We start from the raw sequence: 19625 nt of genomic DNA, 5'->3' as shown, positions 1-19625 counted from the left end.
CTTCTCCCTTCTACTGCCCCCCCCCTAGTGGGCGGCGGACTAATTACAAGGTATAACCCTAACCGCCGTAGTTTTTGTGTTTTCAAATATATGTAAGTGACCAGCATTTTCCCGGGAGGCCAGACCAGCCAGAGCCAGCATCTTGATAGAAAACGTGACTCGCGCAAGAAAAACTTGGCCCATAGAAAGGCATTGGATACAACTTTGTGGTGCTGGACAAGAAAATTTCAGTGACATCGTGTCCCCCAGCACGATTTCATAGATTAAATTTCATGCTATGACACGAAATCTAGCTTACCAACAGGAAATGTTTGTTTCAGAGCACATAATTTAGTGATGTAACCGGTTGTTTTCTTGCTCGGTGGGGGATGCGATACGGGGTGTACTGCACCACAAGGCGACATCACTAACCGCTCGACTAAAGGGTCAGACCCATTAGCTAGGGGCTAACGTGTCTTATTAGTAGTGTACAGTGATATATGAGCATATTGTGGAAAGTGATGCCCTGCATCAGTAAAGACTGTAGCTTGGGGCCCCCGCATCAATAGAGACTAGCTTGGGCCTTGTATCGTGACGCAGGGTTGGAACAAACGTCCCTTGTAGGGTATGATTGGGGATCCCTACTATACACGAACATAATACCCTTGACCTTTTGGGGCCCTTTGTGGTCCGGGCCCCGGGGGCACTCGCCTGGGATGCCCGGTCCGTAATCCAGCCTTGAGCAGCAGGAGGCAGACGTGGCCCTTGTGCTGGTGAAGGGCTGGCTGGAGACAGGGCGGCACCCCGAGTGGACAGAGGTGTCAGTGCTAGGGCCCGAAGTGGGAGCGTACCACTCGCAGTGGAGCAACTTTGAGCTCCACGACGGGTTGGTGTACTGGAGGTGGCAGGTTTCCGGACGAGGGAGTGGCCTCTTGCAGCTATTGGTGCCCCATATGCCCCGTCCCTGGGTTCTTCAGATGGTCCATGGCTGGATGGGGGCGGGGCACTATGGGAACGCCAAGACCCTCCACCGCCTCCGGGGGCAGTTCTACTGGCCTGGCTTTCGACGCGACGTGGAGCTGCACGTGCACTGCTGCACCTGCTGGGCTCGGGCTGGCTCCCGAGTGCGGTGGAAGAGGGCCTATGGCACACTGTGTTTTAGGTGGCCTGTTCGCCAGCGACAGCCCCCTGGACATTTGAGGGAATATATCTTGGGTGATGGGGTCGTCGAGGACAACTGACTCCTCAGGTGGGGGCTATGTAGCGACCGGAGAACATGGTCGCTGGACTGGTTTGTATTCAGATTATTGTTTTAGTGATGTTGTGTTCATGTTTTGGTTATTGTGTTGTTTGTTCGAGGGTTCGACTCGGACTGGGTAGACAACCATTTTACTGACAGAGGGACCATGAGTAAGACTAATGTTCATAATAGGTAATGACCTCGTTGGGGGAGCCATTGTTCGGCAACTATTGGGGAGGGGCAGAATAAAGGGGTGTTCCTGGGGTTGTGTGGTGTATGGGACACAGGAGCTGCCATTCTGAATGAATCCTTGCCTCTTGCCTCTCCTTTCCTGTCAGTTCCGACGCAGTGTTAAAATGGGACACGGGACATGAGAGTTGCGAATAAGATATCTCTAGCTCTCATTCTTTCACTCTATTGCACTTCTGATAACAATGTGGCGAGCCGGCATGGCAGAATGACTATTACAAACAATTATAAGAAAAAAATAAGATACACCTTTATTGATCCCCAGAGTAGAAATTCAGGTGTTACAGCAGTATAACATATTTACATAATATGGTAAAAAAGTAAAAATATAGTACAATATAAATAATATGAAATATAAGTGTAATGAGATGTAGTAGCAGTACAACAATATATAGTACAGCATAATAGCCTATAGTACACTTTATGAGTACATTATGATATAGTAGTAATATATTAGGTTAATAATAGGAAATAGTAGATGTATTAATAGTAATATGTAGTATTAATAGTAGTATAACAAGACCAAACAGGACAGGAACAGACTACAATGAACAGTCAGGTCTGCAGATGAGATTATCGGGGCCGACTTGCCCACCATCCAAGACCTGTACACCTCCAGAGTCAAGAAACGCACAGGGGAAAATCACTGCAGACCCCTCATACCCTGGACACAACCTGTTGCAACTTTTCCCCTCTGGTGGGCGCTACAGAACACTGTACACCAAAACCACCAGACACAGGAACAGTTTCTTCCCCCTCGCCGTCACACTTGTGAACAATTTACTTACTGTGGCACTGTGCAATAACCCTGGAACACTATAACACACTCTACCTACAAATCATACATATTTATTTTAGTCTAAAATACAAATGTGAAATACATTCTACTCACCCCTGTATATCTGAACAGGCTGTATACTGTACATAAGAAATCCACCTACGATATGTATGTAATGTCTTTTTTTTATTCATCGTTTAATATTTATCTCAGCACTCCTTACACTTTTCACGTCTTTGCACTACTTGCATCCTGCTTAGTTCACAGAAACGGTTTCACCTTTATCTAGTCATTCCTTGTACACTATATTCCTGAAGATTGCTGCGTTGTTATTCTGTGCAAGTACATCGACAGCCACGAAACCGGAGTTAATTTCTTTGGATGTGCAAACATACTTGGCCAATAAAGACGATTCTTATAATAGCATGTTATATATATATATATATATATATATATATATATATATATATATATATATATATAGCGTTTTTCCCCCGAAACCATCAATGGTGTTGTTATAAGTGCTCAACTAATGAGGAGCGGAATATCAATACTGATACAGGAAAAAAAAAGTTGTAATTTGTAATACATTGCAGTACAGGCCTGCATTAGCAGCTGATGAGTGCGCGACACACGAAACAGGTCTGTACTGCAACATATCAAAACTTTTTTTCCTGTAGCTGTATTGATATGTGTGTGTATATACATATATATATATATCAAATCCAGTGAGTCAAGTAAATTCTTTATGCGACAGCACAAGCCTGTTTCATGCCATAAGCAATCATCAGCTGTCAGTAGTGACAGCTGATGCATTTAACCCATCCTAGCTGTGTAGCTAGGAGCAGTGGGCAGCCACTGTGCAGCATCCAGGGACCAACTCCAGTCCATCTTGCCATGCCTCGGTCAGGGGCACAAAAAGGAGTATTAACCCTAACATGCATGTCTTGTTTTGGTGGGGGAAACCGGAGCACCCGGAGGAAACCCACCGCAGACACGGGGAGAACATGCAAACTCCACACAGAGGACGACCTGGGATGACCCCCAAGGTTCGAACCGTGGTTCGAACCCAGGACCTTCTTGCTGTGAGGCGACAGCGCTAACCAGCGCGCCGTGATGCGCTTACGAGACACAAACTAAACCAACAAGATTGAAATATAGAAACACTTTATTCCCAGAAGATCTAGCCGTGAGTTATCTTCAGACAGAAAAGGCCCATGTAAACCAGCTTTAGTACAACAGCAGTATAATGTACAACAAGAGCTCACCGTTTCACATTCTGAAAAACCCACATACAGAAACAGGATGATTGTTATTTGTCCCAACACAATATAGAAACTGAACAGCTCTAAAACACATACCGTTAGACTTTTTCTTAACACACTTGGCACGGGATGGGATGAATACTTGTTTTAGGACACCTAATGTATCAAAATGGGTGGAGCTTCATTTATTTTCGAGTACAATTGAACATCACCATGCTCTGAAATGAAAAGCAGAGAGGAGGCGGCAAACAAGACTGATGGACATAAGAAACACATCACATTATATTACTACCAGCACCTCAAATTAAGGATAAATTGGAACGGAGGGGAGTCGAGATCCTTAATGCCCCATACTTCTTTCCCACTTAGCAAAGTGTCGGGAAAGACGGTGTGAGTGTTGGCTAAACCTGGCCTTATAAGAAGCTAGATGTAGCCATCGCTTCAGATGCTTACCATTCACTTAAATCTGAGAAGTCATTTAAAGGCTGGGGTAAGTTTGGATAACGGGTAATATTTTAGGGACTGGAGGCATACAGCCTGAGCCACTCCCAACTGCTATTGCTCGTGTCCATGTGACAGTGTGACAATACATTCATCCATCCATCCATCCATCCATTATCCAGACCGCTCATCCTATTCAGGGTCACAGGGATGCTGGGGCCTATCCCAGCAGTCATTGGGCGGCAGGCGGGGAGACACACTGGACAGGCTGCCAGTCCATCACACAGGGCCGAATACACACACACACACACACACACACACACATTCACACCTAGGGACAATTTAGTATGGCCGATTCACTTGACCTACACGTCTTTGGACTGTGGGAGGAAACCGGAGCACCCGGAGGAAACCCATGCAGACACGGGGAGAACATGCAAACTCCACACAGAGGACGACCCAGGACGACCCCCCAAGGTTGGACTACCCCGGGGCTTGAACCCAGGACCTTCTTGCTGTGACGCAAGAAGGTCTTACTTATTTGAAAATATAGACAACCTTCTGAGGGAACGTCCTCCTTTTTAAAAGAATTAATAGTCAGATATAACATGTAGCTCTTTCACATGGGGAAATAACAGTTTGAAATCAAGGACTCCGTTTTCATTAGAAAATACCACAGATGACAAAAGCTTGCTCTTTTGTGTGCAAAATTCTGTACTTGATACACCATGCAACCATACTCACGAGTCTTGTTAATCAAAGAAGTCCTGGTAATTCTTCAGAACTTGGATGTTTATTTTTCAATATGAGACACAGCAATTCAGAAAAGGTGCAACAACAGTGAGAGAGGGGGACAAAAATATTGCTTCCACATTGTGACATCAATACTGTCCGATTGTAAACACAAATAAAACAGATTATTAACATCTTGGTTGATCATTCAGTGGTTATAATGCAAATACTTTTGGGAACAATCTTGACAGAAGTGCTGCTTTGAAGTTTGTTTTCATGACAGGAGTGTTAACACAAGTGGTTGTCCAAACTTCCCAAAATATGGAAATATCTAAACAGGGGATTTTTATTGCTATGGGAAGGAAGGGGTCAATTTTTTAAAAAGTATTAAAAAAAAAAAAGAAAAAAAAGTCTCATATAGGTGAATCATATCTTGATCATTGCATCAATCAGCAGCCTTAACTCTAAAAACAGTTGTGCACTCACACACAAACACACACACACACACACACACGCATGCACGCACACACTATCTGCCCAATGACAAATTGGGGCATGGTCAGAATGGACAAATGGAAAGCCATGGGGGGGGGGGGCAAATGCATATTGAAATACAGTTTTCCAAATCCCCTAGTCATGTGCGCACTATTCCATGGCGTTTCCGCACTATTAAAACAGGGCAGCAGTTCTGTCCTGGCACAATGTGGGGAATAGCTGTGTACTACTGGTTCAAAGAAGACATCAGCGCTGAGCCAGACTCCCTCCCATCATCTGGCCCAGATGAGAATCAATGTGCTATCAAACAGGAGAAGAGGGAACTGGGCCGGAAAAGGCTGACTGGCGGTGGGTATGAGACTGGTTTCCAGTTCAGAGGAAGAAAGACACAGCAAAGGAGTGATGAGCAAAATGAGGAGTGTGTGTTCATGAGTTTGTGGTTCATTGGAATTGGCATGGCTTGAAGTTCCAGGTCACAAGTACAGGGTCACATGGTTAAAGGTGAATGTTAAGGTAGTCAGGAGTTCAAAAGGGTTCAAAGGTCAGAGCCAAGGTGTACACTGATACTGGGTGAGCGCTGTGTGTGGTTTTGCCCAGGACTCAAGTACCCCAGCCCCTCCTCCTGCAGACTGCATGAGTAGTGGCCAGCTTCAGAAGCAATGCTGTTGCTGGAGGGAGGGGCATTGCTTGCAGCAACCTGCTCAAATGAGCGGGAGAAGACGGCGCTGGCAGTGCGCGTCAGACTGCTGAGAGCACCTGCCTTGGGCACTGATTGGCTGGAGGTGAGTGTCAGGCGTTTGATGGACAGGTCATTGCACTCGCTGGCGGCCCTTCCTGTTGTTAATGGACCCACCTCTTTGTCCTTGTCTTTGCTGGTGCGCCCGCCCAGCCGGCACTTCTTCATTGCCTTGGCCCCTAGGCTTGCCGTGGTGACACTGTTGCTGATCGTGATGGTGGGTGGAGTCATGTCAGGCCCCATCACACCTGGCCACACCCCTTCGTCCACCTCTGAAATCTCCATCAGCTCGTCCGGGGAACCCAGATCCACTGCGTCTGACAGACAGAAAGTGACAAAATAAGCATCAACTTGGACAACAGACTCGGGAGCAGAGAGGAGGAAACGCCCTCGTGTCTGCCATGCAGCCATGTTGGTCAAATCAACCATCCTGATAGATTGTTTTGAATTATAAAAAAGGAAGTGGCTGCAGTTTGAAAGACTGCTACCGAAAACTTTGAGAGACCTCCGTCTGAGGTTGCATGGCAGAGGGTCTGTGTCATTGTCCTCCAGCAGGTGGCACCTTCACACTGTAAACGCAGCCAACATGGTGATCTGGTTACCTGGTGTAAGACTATGAAGGGTTTCATGTTCCAGTTCTGCACACAGGTTAGGTTAAACAGCAGCTGTATAACTCAACAGTCAGTGGTTTAATAGCAGTGGAGCGCTTGTTTTGTCATAAAGCACAGGGCAGAGGAGGACAGTGTTTGAGAGCTCAAGCTTTGGAAGATCACGAAAGGGGAGAGGGGGAAGACAAACAGTGTCACAGACCCCCACCACCACAACCCACCAACCATCCCATACACACACACAGAATCCATCACTTCATAGTTGACCACTCTAAAGACCAGCACACTTCAGTCACACACACACACACAATTTCTCTTTCTTTTGAGTATGTGCACACATGATAACACCACGGGTGAGATGTCAACCATACACAAATGTGCAAAAACACAGTGGAGTACGTGAGATTGGATGCTACCATTGCACAGAACAATAACACTCGGCTGAGAGAAAGACAGATAGGCAGGTCCTGTTTACAAGCATGCAGGGCCAAATTAACCTTAAATAAAATAACAAGAATGATCAAGATTCAAGTCTAGATTTGAGGGTGAGCAGCATTTGCTCCAGTCAGCTGATCGTGACCTGCATATCCTTCCACAGCTACATTCAGCTACCAGTCAGAAGGGAGCAGTCTGTCTCCCGTGGAAACCCAGCAATGTGTTGAGGCGTTCCAGTTTGTGCTGGTGAGAGACCAAAACCAAACAGAATCCCTCAAACAGTCAAGAAAATCCAGTTACACGATCCCAAAAAAACATCAGCCTCACTAGTCTGAACTTCCAAGACTCAGCAAGATTCAAAGTTATCAGAACTTTGTGCCATCAGAGACCTTAACTCTGTAATGACATGACAGGTGAGGTAAAACTCGCCGGTTCTTAAAACTTGCCTTTAAGGACAGGTATTTATATATCCGTGTATACCAACATGCTTGTTTACTTCTCTGTTGCTAATGTTCCCTGTTTTAGTGATGCTCTGTACTGCATTTAGTGTTCTCATTTGTTTCCCTCAATGTACATCTGTCTGTTATTATCCGGTTAGTGTTATTTTAATTTTAGTCACTTTTATGATCAGGATATTGATAGGTTATGAATTTTTTGGATTCAGTTATTGGTCTGATAGTCAGGTGCAAATATTTCATTAACCAAGACATCTTCAGGAGAAAGCCCTGAAGGAGAGGGAGAGCGAGCGAATGAGTGGATGGACAGATGAGAGGAAGAGGAGCAGTGTGATTAAAAGGCTAGGACAGGGTGGCAGAGCCCAGCGCAAAGGTAGGGGAAAAATAAGTCATCATGCAGCGTTTTAGACCACGCCCCCACACACGGTTACCTAGGTTACCCCGGGAGTGGGGCAGGGGGTAGGAGGGGCAGGACCTTAGTACTGGCTCCTCCCTGCGGAGGTGGGCCCAGAACCCTCATTCTCCACCATTCGCCTCACAGACTTCTGCCTCCTGACCTCCTGACCCCGCGTACTAGGGTCGTGACCTCTGGGGTCCTGGCTGACCTCGGAGGCAGCGCCCAGTTGCTCGGCGTCGGCCTGGGCTCGGCCGTCAGGGCGGGGCCGCAGAGAATCTCCATTGGGCATTCGCTCGCCGCTCACACCCGTTACACTGATTTCGGGTATGGCCACGCCCCCTAGTGCAGTCTCACTGTCTACACTCACCTCCTGGGACTCTGGTGAAGGGCATGTGGAGGGATGACACATGTAAACATTTATACGGACACGGACACACACACGCATGCGCACGCACACACACACACACACACACACACACACACACACACACACACACAAAATCATCATGAACACATATACGTACAACAGACAAGAACACGGCCATGTGCACAGGTACACACAGCCACAGTAACACAAGACACACAAAGAAAATCAACATAATGGCAGGGAAAAAAAGAGAACAAAAATTACAATGATCAGACCACGACAAAAAAAATGGTAAAATTGCAAAACTGTATGGAGATGGATGAGATGAACATTTTTTGAACACAATACCGTTTCATGCTGTGTCACCATTCAGCCCAACACATGAATTTTTGATACTATTTCCCCTAACCATCTGTTATATAAACAAAGCATAAATGGGTAGGAAGGGGCATGAAGGAACAGCCTCTGGTGAGATGAATGAGTGTTTGGATCCATAACACACCTACACGTCTCTTCACTGTCTGATAGCTACCACTAACTGCTGTTTCAGTCCCCTGTGACAACACAACCTCCCGAGTCCCTAATTTTTGTCCATCATATGGTGTCCCATCAATGACGCCAAACTCAGATCCCTTGGAATGGTTGTCCTCTGAACCATATCGCCATTTTAACTTGAAACATTTACAGATGACTTCATCTAAAAAGTCACAAAATGTACTGTTAGCAATAAACAAATAAAGGTGCAACCGTGTTGATGGTACTACACTACCGTCTCTGGACGTCTGTTCTCTCAGATGTGACTGCAACATTTCCACTGTAACACAGCACCGCTCACATACTTGACCTTTGCAGTGCCGCCTTTGTTGTTCACTTCAATTTTTCAAATTACAGTTTTAAAACCGAACATCTCGCCACCTCTGCACTGTTGCCACCCCGAACAAAACAAACATGTTACGGCGCTATGCAAAGAGTTCCTCACACAGTAAATAGCCCTAGCTGGCTTGCTGCTATGGGAACGCTCCAGTCTACTAATTTTAAGTCAATGGACTGGAGGAGCTGAGCAGTGATGACAACATGACAGCCGCCAGAGAGACAGGGGAGCGAGTGAATGATGGAATGATCCAATACGCTCTCTCTCCTTGGGGTTACGTCTCTTGCCACCACAGCTAAGCCATTCTAGTGTGAACCCGTAGCCCTTCATGTAAAAAAACAAAATATGCACATGAAAATGTGTATGAGTGCAATGTAGAGCTCATTCTGTTTTTGCCATTTCAGCAAAGTGACTTCCCCGCTGTGTCTGTGTGTCTCTCACCGTGTCTCTTCCAGCGATGGCCCCTGATGGATAGGGAGGTGACAGCATTGCGGGAGATCCTGGAGGAGGTAGGTGTGATCTCCACCTGGATACTCCGTGCACCCTCCTTGTTGCTTTTCAGTGCCGCACCGTGCAGCGATGATTTAATGGCATTACCCACCTGAGGCAAGAGGAAATGGAGGGAAAACAGACACACCCGATTGTCATAAATGCGTTAGTAACATTTGCAATTGTGAGGGTGACACACATAGACAGACATAGAAAGATGCTTGCAGTCACATGTGCGCTAATGACCTTTTGTTAACAGTACTGACACTGGGCCCTGCCTGGGAACAACACCAGTGATTACGACGCATTTTCCCTCATAAGTTAGGATAAATTCCCGTTACGCAACACAGTGACCTCTGATCAATAATCCTTTTCTTAGGAGATTCATGCACTGGGGTAAACATAAAAAGCTCAGTGCAAACTGACAATAGAGTTACACATACAAGTGAAAAAAGAAAAACAACAAGGCTTTGTATTTCACTTTCATAGCAGCCAAATAGGAACTCCATTCTCACTGAAAATCCTCAGGTGGTGACTGAGAGGAAGCACATGTACCAATCACATGGTTTGCCAGCTCCAACATGAGATGGCGGCAACATCATCTTTATACAACATGCGGTTTGTTGGCTAACTGCTCCACATTGCAGCTCTCATTAGAGACACAACGCTGGCGATATGCTAAGATAGCTGCCACCTGTTGCAATCCACAGCAGCGAGTAAACCAAAACCGCCAGGACCAAAAAAAAAAAAAAAAGTTTTGACCGTGTTCTGGCATTTGACCGCTTAAAGATTTATGCATGCATTGGTGCCTTGACATTGGACCAGATAGTTGTTTTTTTTTTAAAGAAAATTTGCATGAATAAAAATCCAAAAACCATGCATGGCGATTGTCGTGGAGCAGTGCACCTTGACCTGTGCTGTAATACTCTGAGCTTAAAGTGAATCCCTTGCTCCCTGGGCCTTGAGGATTACAGCTTAACAGAATATAGAGGAAAGCATGTAAATAATCTGGTGGGATTACACTCCGCCTGTAGCTCCCAACAAACACACGCAGGGGGAACACACAATGTGGTGTGACGAACGCATAGAAAACCGCAGGAAAGCAAGCATGCCCACACACACTGGGAGACACCGTAGGTGCCAAAACACACCACGGAGAGAGTCATGTGACAAGGAAGCAAAAAACAAAAACGAAACAAAAAACTTAATGACACGCACCAATAAGGCTTCAGGGAAGAGTTCTAGCTGGGCTCGGTAAAGAACATCATCCAGTGCTTTAGAACCCAGCTCCACCTCCCCGTTACTCCTAAAGACAGACACACACAGTATTTATGAACACAAGCTAAAAACTGATACCAGTTGAGGATAAGCAAAGAGGCGGTGAAGAAATTAATGCAGGTCATTTGGGCTTATGGTGTATAGCTTGGTTGAAAGGCCGAGATGATCACAAGTCATTTTAAAGGAAACGTTTGCCACAACTGGGCTGAGAAGAGGATGTCCTGTTATTTATGAAATCTGTGACATGAAAGTTAATACAGAACAATAAGGGGTGTGCGTGCGTTTCCGTGCACTTGGATCCACTCACAGGGCATAGTGTATTCCCGTGATGAGCTGGACCAGGAACTCGGACGTCACTGTCAGTCGTGTGTTGATGCCTTTGTAGCGCCGCAGCTGTTGCCGCGGGTAACCACATATACATACCCTGGAAGACATCCAATCAGAACAAAAGATAGAAGAGTTAGCCGATGGAAACTCTCCAATGAGCCACTTGGCCGCATTTCAGTGACAGGAACTAAATGGCCTGTCAAGCACGGATGTTAAAAGAGAACACGCACACACACACAAACATCCTAATTAAAGTTAAACTCCACGCATAGTGCAAAACCATTTCATTAGATTGACACACTAGTTTATTAGATTGACTCATGATCCAAATCTGGATGATTTACGGGTACAGCAGAATGTGCAGATAGCCTCCAGCTGTCAATAATATGTTAATAAACACATAAAAATGAAGGGAAACCAGTAACAGTTAAGAGTCCACTTGTCCATGAGCTTGCCTCCCTACACTGGCTCCCTGTTATATTTCAAATTGATTTTAAAATTTTATTGTTCACTTTTAAGACTTTAAATGGTCTTGCTCCTACATACATTTCTGATGTATTAATCTGGTGTGCACCCTCTCAACCATTAAAATCTGCAGATGGAGCCCTGCTGGTTATTCCCGGGTCTCGGTTTATTACAAAGGGTGATCGGGCTTTTGCTGTTGGAGCCCCCACACTATGGACCTCTCTTCCTGTTGAACTAAGACAAACCAAGTCTCCAGCGTCTTTTAAATCTTGTCTTAAAACTATTCTATTTATGAAAGCTTTTACAAATTTTTGATATTTGTTTTTAATTTATATTGTTTTTATTTTTACTCTTACTTATTTGGTCTTAAGTCTTATTTTTGCCTTGTCTGGTTTTATTTCTTTGCAAAGCACTTTGTAACAATGTTTTAGAAAGGTGTTATGTAAATTATTATTATTGTTATCATTATTATTTATAATCTCAAGAGTTTCTCTCCATGCCATTCTTCACTAATTTGTGAGAGGAACAAATGGTAGGACATTTAGGAAATAGGAGAGATGCTGCTGCTCATCTGATAGCTATCAAAGATGAATACTGATTTGATTTGTCTTCCTTAAACAAAAACGACAATTTTGAAAAATTCCAATCAGGGTTCCGTGAACACCACAGTACAGACATGGCTCTTCTAGCCTTCAAAACTGTTGACCACAGGAGCACCCCAGTGGCTCACCTGGTAGAGTGCGTACCACATAAGGCTGAGTCCTTACTGCAGCGGCCTGGGTTCGAATCCGGCCCGGGCCCTTTGCTGCATGTCATACCCTCTCTCTTCCTTGCCTTTCCTGTCTCTCTCTACTGTCACTATCGAATAAAGGCAGAAAAATGACACAAAAAAAAAATCTTAAAAAACAAACACTGTCGACCACACTATCTGCTTGATCGCCTGATGCATTGGATGGTATTTCTGGGGCTGCCCTTGTCTGGTTCTGATCTTACTTATCAAACAGATGTTTCACCGTTACTACTAGCAGCTCATACGCCACTCTTGCAACTCTCACATATGGAGTGCCACAGGGTTCAACTTTAGCGCCACATCCGTTCTCCCCTTATGAGCTCCCATTAGGAAAAATCATTCAAAATCACAATATTTCTTTCCATTGTTATGTGAATGACACCCAGATCTACTTCCCTCTCAATTCCCCAAATATGGAAGGCCTCGCTCAATTAAAAGACTGTATCCAAGACATTAAAGCTGGGTGGCGCAAAATGTCTTACAACTAAATGAAAATAAGACTGAGATCTTACTCTCTGGCCCCCAAAATCACACAGCTATTATCACTCAGAACCTTGGCCACCTTTCCATCTACTACAAAACACATGTAAAAAATCTGGGTGTGATATCTGACAGTGACTTAAAATTTGATAAGCAAGTAAATTTCGTTGTAAGGTCCAGTTTTTTACAACTTAGAAATATTTCCAAAATCAGACATTTCCTATCACCTTTCAACCAAGAAAGAGTCATACATGCACTGATCCAGGCTTGACTACTGTAACTCCTGCTACCTCGGCATTTGTCAGGCTTCCATTTCCCGCCTACACTTTTGTCTAAATGCTGGTGCCCGGTTATCAACAAGATCCAAAAATCACATCCCCCCTACTTTTGCATCCCTTCACTGGCTCCCCGTTCATTTCAGAATCAATTTCAAAATCCTCCTATTTGTATTTACATTTCTCAACCGTCTCCCCCCCCCTCCCCCTATTTCTGACTTTCTCACTCCCTTAGGTCCTCCCACTGTGGATTGTTGTTCATCCCCTGTTCATGTCTAAAAAAGGCGGGACATAGAGTTTTCTCTGTAGCGGCCCCTTGGCTCTGGGAACAGCCTGTCTGAGACCAATAGACAGGCCAAGTCTATTGAAGTTTTTATACTTGTCTTGAGACCCATTTTTATCCCTTCGAGTTTAACTTTTCTTAACCGGTTTTCATCTTTTAACTGGTTCTACTGTCACTTTTTTTACCCCTGCTAAACTCTTTTTTTTTTTTTACCTTATCTGTTTGTACTGCCTTTAGGATAATTAGGTGCCATTGGCACCCATTTCATTTTATTCTCCTGATCTACTGTTTATTTGTTCTGTTTGTGAACCACTTTGGTGCAAAATGTGTTATTGTTTTAAAAGTGTTATACAAATTAAATAAACTTGAAACTTCCTTTTATTTAGCTCTGTGCTTATAGCAGTGATGCTCAGCTGCCATTAGCAGATTACTAAAACCACACACTGAGACTCTATGTGTGTATATTCAAGCCCTTTGCCAAGTGGCGGTATCTTGGTTTGCTCTGGCAGTAAAGTCTGTAAGAGGATCAGATGAGCAAAAGCTGGCAGAATAGTGTGCGTGTTATCTGTTTGCATGTGGAAGTCTTCCCTTGAAAAACAATCAGGGGTCCTGACAGAAGCCACGTTTCCATACAAATGTTAAGCGCAATTTTACAGAATTTGAAAAGGGACTATTAAAATAAGGTCAAACTAGAGGAGCGCACTCAGTAGAGTACAAATCTCCACCAGGCGTACATTTCTCCCCTTCTTCCATGTTCGAACTTGGTGACAAACCATCCCTTTTTTTGTCTACCGAGAGAAGAGAAATACACACACGGACAGAAAAAAAACGGTGTTTTTCCTGACAGCACCCAAGTCGATTAAATGGGAAATATGGAAGAATTTTTTTTTAATATGAAGCGCTCAAGCTAAAAAAAAAAAATCTACCTAATAAAAACGTTTTGCCTGTCAGTCTGTAGATGCGCAGCCTCCTAGGCAGACCCTCGTAAGAAAGTGACCTACTCTGACATGAAATGACAGTAATTAATTAATTTCAAAGCCCTTATTAAAAGACTTGAAACTTGTTTAACTGTCGTGGTTTTCATGATATAAAATGAATTAAGGCAAATGGCTGCTCGGCTGATTGACTTTCATTCATAAAACAACGGTAAGAAAACATAGTTCAGACATGGAAAATGTTTTATCATAGCTACTGAGGTGACTTCCAGCTGTGACTTATTAATTCTACTCTTGAAGTTGTATTTTTATAACGGAGTTTTAAAATTGGAGACTATGGCACTTCCGCATGGTGACAAGGTAAATAAAGCGAATTATTTTTGGTTCATCCAGTGTTCCTCCAGTTCTCCTATGCTGGAATCAGCAGTGAATGATCTGCTGGCTTGCGAAATATGATCGACTTCTCGTTTTATCTCAAGACTCATACCGGAATACATGATGTTTTGATTCTGACACCGTCGCTGCCTGATCTGACTCAACCGTGCGCATGCATGACTCACATCTACAGTTGAGTCAGATCGGGCAGCGACAGAAAGCACTGCTGGTTGAGCGAGCTAGAGAGTGAATGGAGAGAGGGAGCGGTTACAGCGAGAACAGAAGGTTTTGAATCACAGCAACCACGAGAGGTTTTTCATCATACAGTCATAACTGCACAAAAAACGTTTAGGCTGTTCGGTCCAGTAGTTTGCCAGATTAGCTGCGGACAGATACACACACAAACACACACACGGACACGTGACCAAACGCTAATCCCCTCCCCCCATACCGCCTGGTGGAGATAATAAATTGATCAAAAGCAAATCAGTTGCTTATCACATCAAATGCAAATCAGTTGCTTATCATATTAACTGGTCTCAAGATATTGAACAATTGTCCCTGTACAAATCTGTATGTCATCAAAGACATTTCACAAATAAAATGGAACACAGAATTATTTGCCGTTGGAGAAAACTGAAAAACCTATTTTGTCTGCTCTTTATCAGATAATCCTTATCAACATGTTGACCTTTCTACTTCAAACAAGCTTGAGAAGCCTTTTAACAACATTTAGGGAGTTTCTTTTTCCCTCTTGAGATTTCGACATATCCACTCAACTTTTCTTTTCTGCAATTTGAAAATATACACAAAAACAGCTTGATGGAGGAGAAGCCAGAGTGATGCTTGGCTCATCATGTTGAGGTATCATATGTATGTGCGTTACCTGGAGCTGAGCTGGCAGAGGGACTGGAGGGAAGAGATCGCCATATAGCTGAGAGCAGCATTGTAGCACAGCAGCAGGAAAGTCAGCACCTCAAACCTCAAACACAACCACATACACTTAAAAAAAAAAAAACTTACCAAAAATTACATTTCTCTGATTTGTAGTCTTTAAACAAAGGTATACAGCAGAAATCTAACATTGTAATTAAGCTTCCTTCACAAAAACTGAAAAATTACAAAAGGAACACTGTTCAGCAGTATTGGTAAATTGCTGATACCGAGACGTCGCCATTAAATTTGTGGTCGACTTAAAAAGTGCAGCACTGAGGGTGAATGATGTTCACAACATTTTGATTTATTTGCATCATCTAGGTCAGTCTGGTGAAGTTTTAAACCCTCCAAAACTTGAGAGGTACCAATGTTAGAATTAAGCTGTAAGAACATGATTATTAACAGCTCTCAGTCTTAAGTGCAGAAAAACATACTGCTCAGGTCTGATGCCTGGCGGGTGACCTTTCGGAGAATGGGGAAAAATGCATGCATTCCTCCCAAGCTCTCTGTCTTGTTTTGGTGTGAGTGGAAAGAAAATTCAAATATCATCATTAGGTAACGTGTAAGCTATTAGGAAGTGACAAGGGTGTTCTCTACCACCAGACATTATCCTATGGGATGATTCATAATATTTCCAATTAAAAATAACAACTTGTGCCAATTAAGCCAAAATCTGTATTTTTATAATAGCATGTTAGAACATCCAACAGATGGATCTGGAGTCATGTCTCAAAACCTTTGTCATGGATCTTCTTCCATCTTCCTCTCAGCAAAATGACTTTGAGAATCATGAAAGAAGCCATGACATCTCTTAATCATTGAAGCTAAAAACATTAAGCCTCTTACCTGTTCTGAGCTGTGAACGTCTCCCTTTGGTGGTGTGGCCCACTGTACACCACCCTGCTAAGCCCATGATTGGCCAGGGCCCCTTCTGTTAGCGCTATGGAGCCGATGGCTGAAGGCTATGGGTGGGAAGATTAATTTGAAAATAGTTTACATTCGTATTGTAAACTTGGTATTCCTGCAAATACAGACAAAATGTGAGAGGGATTGCTCACCTCATGGTATACTGATGGTTTGGAGAGGGAAGGGACAGTGAATGACAATATTTTACTCTGTCCATCTTTATCAACAATTTCCTGGGGAAAGAGAAAAAGGGAGAAAATTTGCCCTACTCCTCCAGTGAAAAAAGTGTGCTTATCTCCTCTACCAAGTGTGCTCGTTTTTTGTGTGGTGATGTGTGTCCCTGGTTCCTTGCTTGCTGTGTGTCTGGGGGTATATGTGTGCTTCCTTGTTTGTTTGCAAGTATATGTTTTAATTTGAATGTGTATGTGTGAGTGTACCCTAGGGTGTCAGTCCCCCTGAGTGCGTGTTAATGTCAAGTAGATTAATGTGAGCCAGCCAGCCAAAGAGTTGAGTGACAGCTGACCTACTCAGATATTCAAGACTGGGGAGTATACAGCCACTGTTGTTTGCACAGAGGGAAAAAAATACAGATACAGCCAGTTTGGCGGAAAATGTCTTCGAATAACATTTGATCAACATAGACTTGTGCTTAATATACATAAAACAAAACCAGGAACAGATATAAGGCATAACTTAATTTAGTTGCCCCTTTCCATCACACACAAATATATCATCTTGTGCACACACACGCATGCATGCATGTACACACACGATTATGTATTGTACAATGACAAAATACACTAAACTTGGGTCAGAGTAAAATGGCAAGGGGTTTAAAAACACAACTGAACGACATTTAGAGTAGTAAGTAGCTGGCTGATGATTAAAAACTTTGTGGGAGGTATTCTAGTGACTTGGTGAGCTAGGTGCATGTCATATACTTGCAAAAAAGGGGTGTTGATTCCCCTCCCCCCATATTTTCCTTCACTTTCCACTGTAACTGTCTGAAAAAGCTATAAAAAATCATCTTAACAAAAACACAGCAACCCTCTCTTACTAGTCTCATATTTTTTATGTTTTGTCAACAGTTTGATGTTGCACAATACCTAAGGATTTGGTAATATGATACTTAAGCATTATGTAGCTCTATCACAGACACACAACACCACTAGCCTCTCCCTTACCAGGTTGTAAATGCCCAGCAGTAGGGCCTCTATGCAGCCGGAGGTGTGGGGGTCTCTTGCTGCGCTGACGGAAAGAAGGCTCCACAGGAGCTCTGGGAGGAACTGCAAGGTGAAGCGCTGCAACCGCGGCTCACCACTCCGGTAGAACTCAAACAGCTGGTGGCACACTGGCTCCAGCAACTGGGGGAGGGCAAGAGCACAGGAAAGTACACACAGTTATAACATAAGCAACTATCAACATGCTAAGAAGGTAAAGGGTATTTCATTCTGATATTAATTTACAAGAAGTGGATGCAGGATTACACTGGATATCATTCCAGACCTCCAGGAATTAAGAGAACTTTGGAAATATAATTGCATGACTATATGGAATACACAAAAGCTCAGTGTGTAGAGGGTAGACAGATTCACAGATGTGTGTGTGTGTGTGTGTGTGTGTGTGTGTTCATACATCGCTGTAGTTCTCTCGGATGACTTTGTAAAGTGCTGGGACCAGAGAGCCTTTGTCTTTCAGAGATGTGGCATAGGTGGACAGAGCACTGTCAGGCAGGGTCTGAAACGTATAAACATGGGTTGGACAATTTGCCTAATAAATGACCCCAAGATAAACACGAAACATGCTTCTGTCAGCTAAAAATCTGCTGATACTAATTAACAAGATTCTGACTGATTTTAATCCACAAGAATTTGTGTACATGTCAGATTTTAAACTTATGGCCCATTATTTATGATACTGTACAAATTAAGTGCACAATTCATAGACATCACTTAGAGGTATTTGAGATGAGCATTATATTGTTTAGCAGGGTGGACTAACTGACAAATACAATTAAATTGATGGCAATAACTGGGCTGTGGGGAAACATTGGTCATAACTGTAAACAGAATTGCCCCAAAATGGTCCATTAATAGTGTCTGTAGCTGTGCACAGTAAAAGACATTAGAGCTTTGGTTAAAAAAAAAGAAGGTGCTAGGTCAGCCCCATTGATCTAAGGTCAGCCTAATTCAGAGCAGAGTGGGTAACAGGATTAGGTCAGTCTACACACACAGACATGCAAAATCTTACCCACGCCCATGTCATCGCACCTCACCTAGCCTCTGCTTTGTATCTGTTTGATTATGAGCTCTAGCAGGCAGGTCGTTTGTCAGTAAAGCACCTCGGAGGATCGTGCGTGTGCGTGTGTGTGTGTGTGTGTGTGTGTGTGTGTACATGTGTGTGTAAGTGAGTCTGCCAGTAATAAGCAGCATACACATACAGACACACACACACACACAATTACCTTAAACTCTGACAGCCAATCCTCCACCACTCCTTGGTCCATAGCCAGCATCTTCCCTCATCTGTAGTGGAGCCACCGCTACCTGAGAAATGCATTACAACACACAAATGCATAATTGCTGCCAATTACTGCAGATAAACCCTTCTCAGTGGTTTGTATAGACATTATCATGGTATAAAATGAAGGCTCCCTCAGCATTTGCCTAGATTCTATTATTTGGTACCATCATAGAAATACAGCCCCGATCATCACGTTCCATGTTCAGCTGAAAGCACGTTATAGAAATTGTTATATGTGAATGTAGTTTAGGCATCAATGCAATTTTCTACCTGAAAATACGCAACAGCACACACACTGTGCTTGCACAAAGTGGATAACCTTCTCTCAACTCACCCTTGCAAACCAAAAATCACAGACACGAGTAAGCCTGGCTGACTTCGCTACTGGAGTACCAATGAGAAATTATAACGCCGCAAAATTTAGATGGCTTATTGTTGCTACGTGTGTTATATGATAAGGAACATATTGCAGTGTTCAACATATTGCAGCGACCGAGGGAGGCAACGACGATGTT

General features: G+C 43.7%; 1 protein-coding gene across 4 annotated transcripts in view; it reads right to left on the bottom strand.

The window, feature by feature from the left end:
* Nucleotides 1-3251: 3251 nt before the first annotated feature.
* Nucleotides 3252-19625, bottom strand: part of hycc1 (hyccin PI4KA lipid kinase complex subunit 1) — a 28638-nt gene continuing 12264 nt past the window's right edge. For 3 of the 4 annotated variants that reach the window (XM_056298513.1, XM_056298511.1, XM_056298512.1), the window contains 10 exons: nucleotides 19052-19133; nucleotides 18223-18324; nucleotides 17772-17951; nucleotides 16740-16820; nucleotides 16528-16643; nucleotides 15632-15727; nucleotides 11123-11239; nucleotides 10756-10843; nucleotides 9490-9649; nucleotides 3252-6232 (listed from right to left, as the gene is read on the bottom strand). In XM_056298513.1, coding sequence (XP_056154488.1) covers nucleotides 5715-6232; nucleotides 9490-9649; nucleotides 10756-10843; nucleotides 11123-11239; nucleotides 15632-15727; nucleotides 16528-16643; nucleotides 16740-16820; nucleotides 17772-17951; nucleotides 18223-18324; nucleotides 19052-19102 — 1509 coding nt within the window. In that variant the 5' untranslated portion in view covers nucleotides 19103-19133 and the 3' untranslated portion in view covers nucleotides 3252-5714. Of the gene's footprint in view, nucleotides 6233-7844; nucleotides 8189-9489; nucleotides 9650-10755; nucleotides 10844-11122; nucleotides 11240-15631; nucleotides 15728-16527; nucleotides 16644-16739; nucleotides 16821-17771; nucleotides 17952-18222; nucleotides 18325-19051; nucleotides 19134-19625 lie in introns of all 4 variants that reach the window. The other variant, XM_056298514.1, reaches the window with a different exon arrangement.

Source organism: Lampris incognitus, chromosome 18 (assembly GCF_029633865.1).
Source record: "Lampris incognitus isolate fLamInc1 chromosome 18, fLamInc1.hap2, whole genome shotgun sequence".
Classification (NCBI taxonomy): Eukaryota; Metazoa; Chordata; class Actinopteri; order Lampriformes; family Lampridae; genus Lampris; species Lampris incognitus.
This window is presented reverse-complemented; position numbering and strand designations above follow the sequence as displayed.